The following is a 12,250-nucleotide window of genomic DNA, read 5'->3' on the forward strand; positions in this document are numbered from 1 at the left end:
GAACGACTTCAGACATCAAAAAGAGGAAGTGAGCAAAGGCAGAGGCAAGACACAGCAGGTCCAGCTGGAGGTGGCAGATGCGAAGTCGAGGATGCGAAGGTTTTCACTGGAATGATCAGAGTGGATAGGATTAGAAAGGAGTACATCAGAGGGGCAGCTCAGGCTGAGCGGTTGGAAGACCAAGTTAGAGAAGCAAGGCTGAGATGGTTTGGACATTTACAGAGTGACGGCAGATATGTTGGACAAAGAATGTCAGCCAGGAGCAGAAGGCAAAGACCCGAAGGCAGATTGGTGTATGTGTATATATATATATATATATATATATATATATATATATATATATATATATATATTTTTTTTTTTTTTTAAAAAGAGACTCATTGCAGATCAAGTAAACTCTTTATTATAAAACAGCATAAAAAAGTTAGAATAACCATATAGAATGCAATGCTTTATACTGTATATATAACCCTACAAATAGGGTTGTCATAAAAAACAGGGCTCAATCTACTTGAGCTCAGCTGTCCTATTCATCACTGTAGACATCCATAGCTGTTGACTACACTTGGACTTGTCATCCCTCGTTATGCTCCTTTAACAAAAATCACATATTATTTTATAATTCCAGATGATGACTCAGTTCCTATTCAATGCTAAGGAATCTTCTTTTCTTCGCTGTGTGTGTATATGCGTGGTGACGCCACTCCACATCTGCGGTGACCTCGTTCTCCAGGGTTCCCAGTTTGATCATATACACTAAATAGAAAGAGGACGTGGTGTTAATATTTAACGAGCCCAAAGAAAATTTGTACAGAGCAGAGGATAGTAATCCATTTTTTCTACAACTGGAGTTTCCCCTGATGCTCTTACTTCCAATCAGATCAAAATATCTTTTTTCTTCCTGGTGTTGCACATTAGTATCCAATACATTACACAACACACAATACACTGATTTATATTAAAAATTGAAGCTACATATTTTTACTATACATTTTTAAACTTCCAAAAAAGTTTAGACTACATGTACATAAAAACTGTAGAATGTAAATTTCATGAAAAATACTAAAGCAGCAATGGCACCAACATACCTCAAAAACTTGGGAGGTGGAAAGAAAGTGGTAACCGTATGAATTGGCAACAGCTCAGTAATATGAATGGGTATAAAAAGAGTTTCTCAAAAGTACAAATGGGCAGAGGTTAACCAATCAGAACAACTCTGTGTCTGCCATGGATGGCTGTGATGTTCGGGCCCGGAGGCTGCACTGCATTATGCAGCATGATTCTCATGAATATGACTGCACATGCTCGGCAATGCTTTCAGAAATCATAGTCAAACTAATCACAATTTGAAACAATTTCCACCAGACTAAATTGGACTAAAACACACCATGTTGTTTTAATCCTTAAATCAGGTGTAAATTGCTTTGATGTAATTTTGTAAACCTTTCATTGATCACAAGAAATCCCTCTACTACTGTAAGGACAGCAGCCATGCATTGTCTAGGGTTTTTATTGTGAAAGGTAAAGACAGGAAAAAAAGTCTTTCTCCTATGTATAAAACAAATCAGATTTCTGCTATAGATCAAGTAGTGACAGATGGAAAAACAAAGAATTTCCAGAGAAGATATAACCACGTCAACAATGGTTAATTCAGTCTCTGAAGAGCGGTAACTTTCCATACTTACATTTCATTTCAAACCTGGGCCCTACTTCCGTCAGCTGTATGTTCTTGTGGTCTGTTTTCTTATAGGTGTGATGTCTGTTAAAAATAAATGCATCATATCTTACTCTTTAACCCAAATAGCATTTTGTTTATATGAATTTTCACTTTTGATGCTCACCTGAAAGAGATGAAGTCTTCTTGGTTGGCGAATGTGATCACACGCCTGCTGTCCTCCTTTGGCACTGGAAAAAGATACTTGAGGATATTGGATACCTGCGTGAGTAGAATTAATTAGTTGTACACACAAACAAGCGGTGAGAAAGAATATCCAAGGCATGTGCTGTCCAGCACTCACTCACCCTCTTGCCGAGCCGTGAGGTGAAGTTGTGAAAAATGAGGTGGGGGTAGGCCTCAGACATGGTGCCTATGTCGGGAACATCGTGCCTCATTACCACGTTGTAAAGAGTGAAATAAGCTGTTGGGCCAAATGGCAAATGGCACACCACCAGGCCATCTGTAAATATATAAGAACAAACAAAACTAAGCAAAATAACAAATATTATGGTCAATACTGAGAGTTAAACAAAAACCCAAAACACTCCATTATAAATTTTAAAAGTGCAGAGTTTTCATATTGGTAAAGAAACTGTGTTTGTTTCTCTAGTGTTGACCTAACGTGAAGACTATAGGGCAGCTAGAATGAAGAAAAAAAAAAAACCAGCAATGCACATGTGCAATGGATGTATGAACAAGCTGTACAATGTGGTCTGAAACCACCAACCAGTTTTAGCACTGTTGGTGGATGTTGTGCATACAGAACACAAAACTACATAGTCCTTTATACCCCATGAAAGCTGAGTGGGAGTAACCATTAAAGCTCTTCTGAACTGAATGTTTCTGTCATATTTGAGCCTGCCTGTAGAGCAAAATGACTGAGTGTGGGGTTAATGAGGGTGGACTTTGCAGCAAAATGAATAAGTGAATAAAGCAAGTATACCTGGCTGTCCTCTTGTCTCATGCACGATGACGAGGTCGGTAACACTGTTAGCTTTGCAGGCTTGTACCAATGCAGGGATCTCATGATTTCCTCTGTTCATTCGCTGGGCCCCAGGGAACATCAACTTTACCTCCTGGAATCACATACAAGATGGGATTCGTGTATTATTGTCAACTCAATTTTTAATGGTCATGGTCTACACTGCTTTTTTTTTTTAAATATATAAAACCCGAACCCCAGGTTGTTATCAATAGCTGGGGCAGCGCCTTATACAGCATCACTGTCTGTATTTGTGCAGCTAAAAGAGAGCAAAAACTTCAGAAGACAGAAGAGTTTACCACCGACCACAAGCCTCAAGAAAAACTCAGAACTCAGAACAGCAAGGCATGCAATATGTGGCCAAATTAGGAAAAGCAGCGCAGAAGAGGTGTGTGCATGTCAGGGAGCAGTGACAAAGTGTAAAAAGTCACACATCTGCACAGATCACAAACTCACTAAGGCTACATCTACACCGGATGAATTTGAAAACTGTGTTTTCGTCTAAAAACGCTCCGCATCCACACTATGGTTTTCACAGAGTTGTTTATCCACACTGAAACAACCTAAAATGCTTACATTCCAGTACTGCGCATGTGTGTAAAGTAAGATGATTCGACCTGTGTCATTTCTGTCTGCCATTTATTTACTTTCCAGCCCTTTGAAACATTGTGGCAAAATGTCGAGGAAAAGCACCAAGTTTTTTTTAAATGGACTGACAATGAGGTGGAGTTGTTGCTGTGAGTAACACGAGAGTACAAAGTTGCAAAAGCGAGTGAGAATTAAAGAATTTGAAGAAGAGCTATCTGAAGCATGTACAAACTGATATTAATCTTTAATAGGGCTGTCAAAATTGAGAGCAAACAAAACAACTGCTGTATAATTAAGATAGGCCACCACTATTTTAGTTTAATTGGTCATCATATGACTAAAGTGTGTCGCTTTGGAGAGCATTTTCAAAAAGCTCAGTTTTCCTTGACCAAAAACGCCATCTGTGGACGGACGGCCAAAACGGAGAGAAAAAGATGCGTTTTCAAACGAAAACGTATTAGTGCGGACATGGCCTAAAGCACATAATACAAATCACTATGGGGTCTGACAAACTACCCAAATCTGTCAGAACTAAAGCCCCTTTTCCATTAGTATCTACTTAGCATGGCTCGCCACAGTTTTCAAGGTTTTCCATTTAGGTCACAGTACCTGGCAGCAGGTACTTTTTTAGTATCTGCTTGCCCTGGGTTCCAAACGATCTGAGCAGGTACTAAAATGTGATGTCGTCAGGCTGCATGCCACCGATTGGCTGGTCAGTAGTGTCACTTGATGAGTCATGACAGTATCTCATTCACGAACATCAGAACCGCCACTTTGGAATCCCAGTAACAAGGGAAATAACTACAAAAAACAACACTGTGGTCCCCTGAGACTGGCGAAAAGTCACAGACCGAGCAGTGGGTATGTTCTTGCCTCGGTGTACACCTTTGCTGTAGCGTCCATGTCACATAGTAATTACTTTGTGGGACGCTTGGATGCTTTGCTATGACGACAGCCATGCATAACAGGTACTATCCGAATGTAATGGAAAACCAGTCAATCCGAGTCGAGTCGTGGCGAGTCGATCCGAGTAGGTGCTAATGGGAACGGGGCTTATGAGTCCAACTAGCACCATGTAGCCACTTACAGGAGGCAGCTGTCATTTCAATTTTATTAATATATCACACTTGCTGTTTCATGCCATCTATTACTTTTTATTACAATATGTTTTTGCTATTTCTACAATATCTGCATATGATACTGTGGTCAACAAGAACCTATTAATCTGAACAATCCACCTTTTTTCCTTAACCTCCTAAGACCCGAACTCTTTCATGGCATGCATTTTTTCTCTTTGCTATTGTGAGTCACAATTAAGTAATGATGTGCAAAACTCTTTATTTGGTGTCTGAACACAGCAGCATTTTTCTTGAGTACAAAAACAAAATGAGAAACAACAACTGTGCCACTGTATGGCTAATTTGAAAGAGCAAAATTTTGTATTGTGGTCTAACCCAAAATGTGATGTCCACATATGTGGACGCCAGGTCCTAGGAGGTTAAGGCCTAGCTTTACTACGCGTTTTCACATGTTAAATGGCTCACTTGTCTCTCCTTTTCACTCAAACAAACAACAGACTAATGGAAACACACACACACGTTCAAATCAAGCCGACAGACAGAAGCACCCTTCATCCTTTTTTCTCTTTTTGAGTGTAGCTGCTCCCTACACAGACAATCATTTCAAAAGGGGGCAGATATTCAATTTAATTTCAATCAATTTTTATATATATTACTGTAAGGTAAATATAGCTCCTACAATAATACAGAGAAATCCAAACCAATCAAATAATCCCTTATGAGCAAAAACTTGGCGAAAGTGGGAAGGAAAAACTTCCTTTATACAAGAAGAAACCTGTGGCAGGACCAGGCTCAAGGAGGGGCTAGAGAATTGTTGGATTAAAAATTAGTTGTATCCTTCAAAGAGTTTTGAAGCCTGTCAATAAGCCTGCATATCAGTATTTTTTACATTTCAATGCAAATGTCAACAAAAGCACCATGTAACACCATATTTCTAAGTTAGCACTATCTGTGCTATTTATCTTTTCATTCACAGAACTCCATTTAAATTCTTTAATACTGGACCTCCCTTGGTTTTAGACCAGGGCTCGCAAAATTTCAAATCCCTGGTAGCCCTTCGGGCAGGGACTCTTCAGTTTTTGGTAGCCCAAAACAAATTTAAGTAGCCCGAATAAAAAAGAGAGCAATTTTTTGATTGATGTTTTGTTTCCTGTTTTGTTCTGTTACAATATTACAATTATACATTAAAGTATAATATTGTAACGGAAACAAAACATTAATCAAAAAATTGTTGAAACACAAATTACAACATTGTATAAAAATTACAAACATCAGCTTAAATACTTGGTTCTAATTGAACAGAAATTTCTATGAACTTGTAAGAACTGTGTAGGACATGAATCAGTCTGTGTCAGATCCTGAATTTGAAATTTCCACTGAAAAACTGGTCCCAGTGACAAAGGCACTTGTCGACTCAGAAATCGAGGGAAAACCAACGACACACCCGGCAGAACATTATGTTGTTTACACGGGTGCACATATGTGGTCCGCATGTGCGCATTCGCTGTCAAAATAAAAGACGCGCACCAGATTAGAAGTTGCAACGCGTGTTTGCGTCCATATAAAAGCACTGTTTTTGTCCACTAGAGTGGGATTTTCACGGCACATTCTGCTCCACATCTCTGTGCGTTCATCATTTGTTTGAAGCCAGCTCACCTCCTGCAACTACTTTTCCGAGAATACGTGCTTCTTTTGTGGTTCGGACTCCTTCTGACATTTGTTTGGAGGTGGAGGAACACCAAAGTAATTGCTTAAAGGAGCTTGCTTCTTCGACATCTTTAAGAGTTCTAAACAAATGTCTGTCCTCCTCCAGAAAATCTTATGTACGCAAACACGCGTTGCAACTTCTTATCTTGTGCGCGTTTTTTATTTTGACAGCGAATGCGCACCTGCGGACCACTTATGTGCACCCCTGGTTATTTAGCTCGTCATATTGCAGCCACAGAAATTCTTTGTCCATGAAACCATAAAGCTGCACTTTATTTTTGCCTTATAGTCTGATTTGTCATAACTTCTCCGTTTTGCAGTAAGCTTTTCTTTGGCTGTCACTTCTTCACCCTGACCTGTCTTATTTGGCTCAGCAGAACTAAAATATATATCCTGCTGCTTTTACACACGCACTCACATAACGCTCAGCGATTCTCTGCGCGATCAACCTCTCACATGTTTGAGCTTGCTGCGGGAGAGTTCACTTGTCATGTTTGCATAATAAGCTAACGATTGATAAGACGATGTCAGAGGAATTGGTGCACAAATTATCATCACTCACAGATCAGTGCTGTCGCTCTCTATACACAGTTCACGCGATTGCAAAGTGAAAGCAAAAAACAAGCGCAAATTCAAACGCGATTTCAATATGTCACATATTGACAGTGGCTCACCGATGCCAATGACATAATTACCCAGCTACATTTCCGAAAGAATGCAAAAGCATTGACATATATTTTTCCTTTCTATGATAGCCCGACGGGCAGGGCAGAGATAGATTTTGGTAGCCCGACTGGCAAGATCGCTAGCCCCGGGACGTCGGGCTAGCGATGTTGCGAGCCCTGTAGACGTTGTTCTATATTTGGAAATTATAAAACATCTCTTTCAATTTTTCATGCGTTTCCATTTTTCATCTGTAATATACAGAAACATCTCTGAAAACTATGAAGAACCAGGGTTGAAATAACTGCACATGCCATTAAATATGTGCTGTAGTAAATGTTTTGTGTTAATTCTGTCATTGAGGTTTTAGATGCCTCTACGTGCTTGTGCTCAGAAAGTGATCTAACCTTGGCAAACATTTTGAGCCTGGAGCTTGGGTCTCTGGATGTAGTGACCATGACTTTAGGATCTTCTACTCCAGCCCATTTATACTCATCATCCACATGAGAGCTGACACCTGCGCGCACAAGAAAACACCAAAATTTATGAGTGAACAAAATGTGAGGAAAACTGACAAAATGCTGCTGATAGTAAGAATTCACGACACTTGCCTTCTGCCCCTTCGTCGTCATACTCCACTAGTTTCTGTAGCTCAAGAGCTTCTTTGCGTATCTCAGTGGGAAGGAGATGATTTTCTGCAGAGAAGTAAAAGATGTTTTACTTCTGTGTGGTCAGAGCATTTTGGTGCCAACTCTGGTCAAGCAAAATGTAGTTGGAAAAAGGATCTTAATGATCACGCCAACCTACCGTCGAGGGCACCCTTCAGCTTCTGCTTTTTCTCCTCTATTGTTCGGAGCCTGTCCTCCTGTGCCTTCCTGTACAGGTACTCCCGCCTCAGTCTCACCTCTCGACGCAGCTACGCAAACATTACACCAAATTACTCCAAAGACAGGCCTCTTAACATAATGACATTACCTTGCAAAATGACATTTGCCACAATATCTGAACATGTCTACACATCTCACACAACTTAGGAAAAATGGGTAAGGGACTTTGTCGAAAGTTAGTGAGAAAACAAGACGAAATTAGAAATAACTTATAATTGTAAAAACTTAATACATAATGGCAGACACATAAGTAGAAAGACTGAACATATCTGAACAGGTCTATGCTTAAATCTTCCTACAGTAAAAATTTTACTTAAGTAAAAAAAAGATAATTTAAATTGAATTAAGGTCACTTTGGACTGGTTCTTATATAACACTAGTTAACTTGAGCACTTAAAGTGTTTCATAACTCGAGCTTCAGCATCTTGCCCAAGGATACGTTGTCTGGACTGGAGCCAGGGATCAAACCGGCAACCTTCTGATTTGTAGAAGACCTGCTCTACTTCCTGAGCCACAGCCACCCCATATAATTAAGGATCTAAAAGCAGTTACTCTAACTTGGAGAAATTTTAAAATGAGGAAGCCACTAACAATTCACTCAGCTCATTAACCTGGATTAAAAGGAATGAAAAGTAGCGCAATAATAGCAGCAACTTCATATAACCCCCTGGAGTTGGGAGTTAAACCCAAGACACTCTTTTTGGAATTAAAAAACAAAACAAAAACAGATGCTGATTTTACAACGACTAAAAGTGCATTGTGATTGTTACTGTTCTAATTTTAACATTCAATCCAGTCCCTTTCTCCGTAGACTTACCCAGTAATTTATTTATACAAATGACTTCAAATGACACTGATGAACAGACTCCTTAAACTGAGAAGAACAGAAGAGTCTGTGGATTTATTTCATTAAACTCTGTGACATAAATGATTAAACAATTCTCAAAAACCCTGGCATTTGAACATAAACCCCACTTTATCTATGTTCTATTTTCAAGGTACACAGACATAAAAGTTCAGTTACAAAAAAAAAAAAGCACATACAGTGTCCCGTTAATTCACATTTAATCACCTACAGGGGTTCTCCCTTCACTGTTCTGTGTCTGGCAATCAAGATTGTATCTTCATCAGTCACATTTTAATGACACATTTGTGAGAATTCACTAAAGGTTACACGTAATTCTCAATTATTTCTTTCTGACACTCCTAAAGTGAGCACAAAATGTCATATTTCTGAGAGCTGCTATCTTTGTTTTGATTAGAAAACTCACGCTTCTTGACCAACGAGCAATTTTTTTTTTCACTCATTACATAGGCTTCGTGGGTTTATTTTTCCCAGTTATACACCAGCCTGTGACGATACAGAAAACGCAGTTGGAACGAAATAAAGCGTTTAAACAGTACTCTAGTATTTCAACATTACCAGTTACAGAACTTTACTGCTGTGCTCTATGGCTCTATGTGAATGCGTGCTAACACTCGGATGGGGAAATGCGCTCGGTACATCCGCCTTGAGCCTGGCTTCTGTGTCAGCTTCGACCTCTACAATCTCCTTTTGGTATCAAACTAAAACACAAATTAACGCTCGCACAAACCTTACAATTTTTTAACTTACCATGATGTGTTTATTGCTAGTAGCTAACCCACGCTACTCACGTGGACACGGAGAGAGAGACGAGCCTACAAAAGTTTGCGCCATTGGCTGAAAGAAGGACCAATGGCAAACGTCGATACTGACTTGTACTGTACTGTACTGACTCATTTTTCAAATTAAAAGCCAAATAATTATTTTTCTTCTTTCTCTTTTTTGTCTTTCTTTCTTTCTTTCTTTCTTTCTTTCTTTCTTTCTTTCTTTCTTTCTTTCTTTCTTTCTTTTTTACCGACAAACTTGTGAATAAACAGACACATAAATCCACCAGGTTGTAGTTAGAACGAAGTTTTTCTCTTGAGGATTAAAGATAAGATAAGATAAAACTTTATTAATCCCTCGGGTGGGTTCCTCTGGGAAATTCGGTTTCCAAAAGCACAGCACCGACAGAAGTTACAGAGTTACAGAATATAATATTTTATATATATATATATATATATATATATATATATATATATATATATATATATATATATATATACACACACACACACACACACACACACACACACACACACACACACACACACACACATATATAAATAAAATATACGAAGGGGATAAATAGAATAAATAGGAATAAAAATAAAAATACAAGTGAATTGCACATTTCAAGTATCAAGTAAATCATCCCCTCACCATGAAAGGCAGGCAACATCTCTGTGGCCAAATATTTCCTGTCAGTTGCCATTAAAAGCACCTCTTCCTGTTTAATAAATTAGACTTGAGTATAATCAGATTCGGTGTTTGGATCATGCATATTCTGATTTCAGTATTTCTTTTGGCAACAGGTAAGCGTACACATCATCATTACAGAGAACTTGAAATCATATCTTAGAGCTTAAATATTTGTTTTTGTAGATTATTATAGTGCCTGTCTGAGCCACTAACGGAAGTAGATTAAACTATGCATCAGTGCCATTCGGTATATGATGAAGGAAAATTATCTTCTATCATTTAGAGGTACACAATTTCTTTTGCATAATTACATTTAGTGATATTATTATTATTTAAAACTGTGAGAAAGAATAAACATAAACTATCAACTTGTACTTTATCTTGTAATCTGTTTATGTGGGCTTTTAGAGTATTGTTATTGTATTACTTAGTACTGGCTATTACTAATATATCTTAGTACATGAGTATTAACAGGTCAGTATGAAACAGTATGGCTTAACAAAACAAAAAAAAAAACCCATTCCTATTCAAATGAATATCTACAAGTACTGGAATGAAACTGAGTGAAAAACAACCAACATCAAGAGGAAAACTTTAGTGGAGCCCCAGAAAAAATGTAAAAATTATTTCCACACCTAAACAATGTCACTGTGCAGGTACCTGTGAGGCATTGTTTTGGCAGAAGCTGACATGTCCTTATGAAGTGAAGTACAAGAGCCTTCTGAGGGTTTGGTGTCAGCAGAACTCTGCCGAGTGCTGCACCGGCCTCACCTTCAGTCACAGTGAACGCTTGGTGGATGGAGGGAAACTGAAGGTGACCCAGGATGTGAGCTCCTTCACTGTGGAAGTGTTGGAGCCAAACCACAAACAAGGAGTGTACTGGTGTGGTTTGCTGAGCAGGAATGGCACCATCATCAAGCTGGCTGAAGGCTACATCCACAACTGTAAGCATAAGATGATATTTCAATGTTATGTGCATGTTAAGCTTTCATAATTTAAAAAATTACAAAAGGTGATGTTCTAATATGAGTATTTATGGGAGTCATAGTTTTCTATGATTGTAAGCCCAGTTAAGATTTGGGACTGTTGCTCAGCACTTTGTGTTAACTAGGATTTCTGGGATTAGTTCCTAATTTTGCACACCACAAATTTTGTTTGGTTAGATTAGCATAAATTAATAATAGGCCAGGTGGTAAACATAACTAGCCATATATTAATCTCTGGAGATGGTGGAGACCAAAGTGGAGTTAGTAACATAGTGTTTGTGTTGCAGTGTGTCAGCTGGATGTGCAAACAGATATTAAAACACTGACAAGTCAGTAGTTTCCCTGTTCTAGTGCCAAAAATGTGGATAAGCAAGTAAATGTCATTATAGTGCTCATGGGCTTCACAACATGTATACAAACCACATGCTTTTTCTGAAACCCCCTGCAGCTACTGCTTCATATATCTGGAGCTTAATTCGCTGGATTCTGCTCCCTCTGCTGCCCATAGTGACCACACTTACCCGCATGTACCTGAAAAGTAAGATATTTTTATACCTCACCACAACAGACACACAGTTATTGCACTGAAGCTAAAGTTAGAAAAATTGTGCTGTGTGACATAACTACATGAAGTATAAAACTTAGAAAACATCTATCTATCCATCCATCCTGTTCTCATTCCTTTCAGATTATAATTCAATTTTATTTATTCAGCACCAAATCACAACAACAGTGGCTTCAATGTGCTTTATATTGTAAGATAGACCCTACAATAATACATACAGAGAAAAACCCAACAATCACATGACCCCCTATGAGCAAGCACTTTGGCGACTGCAGGAAGGAAAAAAGTCGCCTTTAACAGGAAGAAACCTCCTGCAGAATCGGGCTCAGGGAGGGGCGGGCATCTGCCTTGACCAGTTGGGAAGAGGGAAGGAAGACAGGAGCACAACAACAACACAGCAATTTATTGGATTTTGAGAGTTAAAAGATTTATACATGTTAACTTTTAGTGGAGCTTAGAGCTGTTGATATATTAAAAACAAAGAAAACAAAAAGAACAGTTTTACAATATTATCATTCATGTATACATCATATTTTTAAGAATCACTTTAATTTTGGCACCTCTGCAAATTATGTGGGATGAGAGCTTTTAAAAGATGCAAATGTGTCTTAAATGCCTAAACGGGGCTGGGATAGGCTCCAGCACCCCCGCGACCCTGAAAAGGATAAGCGGAAGCGAATGGATGGATGGGGTGGATGTAAGTCAGAAGGAAGGTTGGTGGTTCTCTGGCTGTTACAGTCTGCATGCCAA

At 38.8% G+C, this 12,250-nt stretch overlaps 1 protein-coding gene across 1 annotated transcript; it reads right to left on the bottom strand.

Moving 5' to 3' along the window:
* Positions 1–380: 380 nt before the first annotated feature.
* On the bottom strand, positions 381–9,347 carry imp4 (IMP U3 small nucleolar ribonucleoprotein 4). Its single transcript, XM_026188738.1, has 9 exons — positions 9,239–9,347; positions 7,544–7,652; positions 7,348–7,431; positions 7,144–7,253; positions 2,661–2,793; positions 2,023–2,177; positions 1,842–1,936; positions 1,686–1,759; positions 381–756 (listed from the first exon to the last, which is right to left on the bottom strand). Exons 1-9 carry the CDS (start codon positions 9,239–9,241, stop codon positions 644–646), a joined length of 876 nt encoding a protein of 291 aa, XP_026044523.1. The 5' UTR covers positions 9,242–9,347; the 3' UTR covers positions 381–643.
* Positions 9,348–12,250: the final 2,903 nt, after the last annotated feature.

Source organism: Astatotilapia calliptera, chromosome 12 (genome assembly GCF_900246225.1).
Source record: "Astatotilapia calliptera chromosome 12, fAstCal1.2, whole genome shotgun sequence".
Taxonomy (NCBI): Eukaryota; Metazoa; Chordata; class Actinopteri; order Cichliformes; family Cichlidae; genus Astatotilapia; species Astatotilapia calliptera.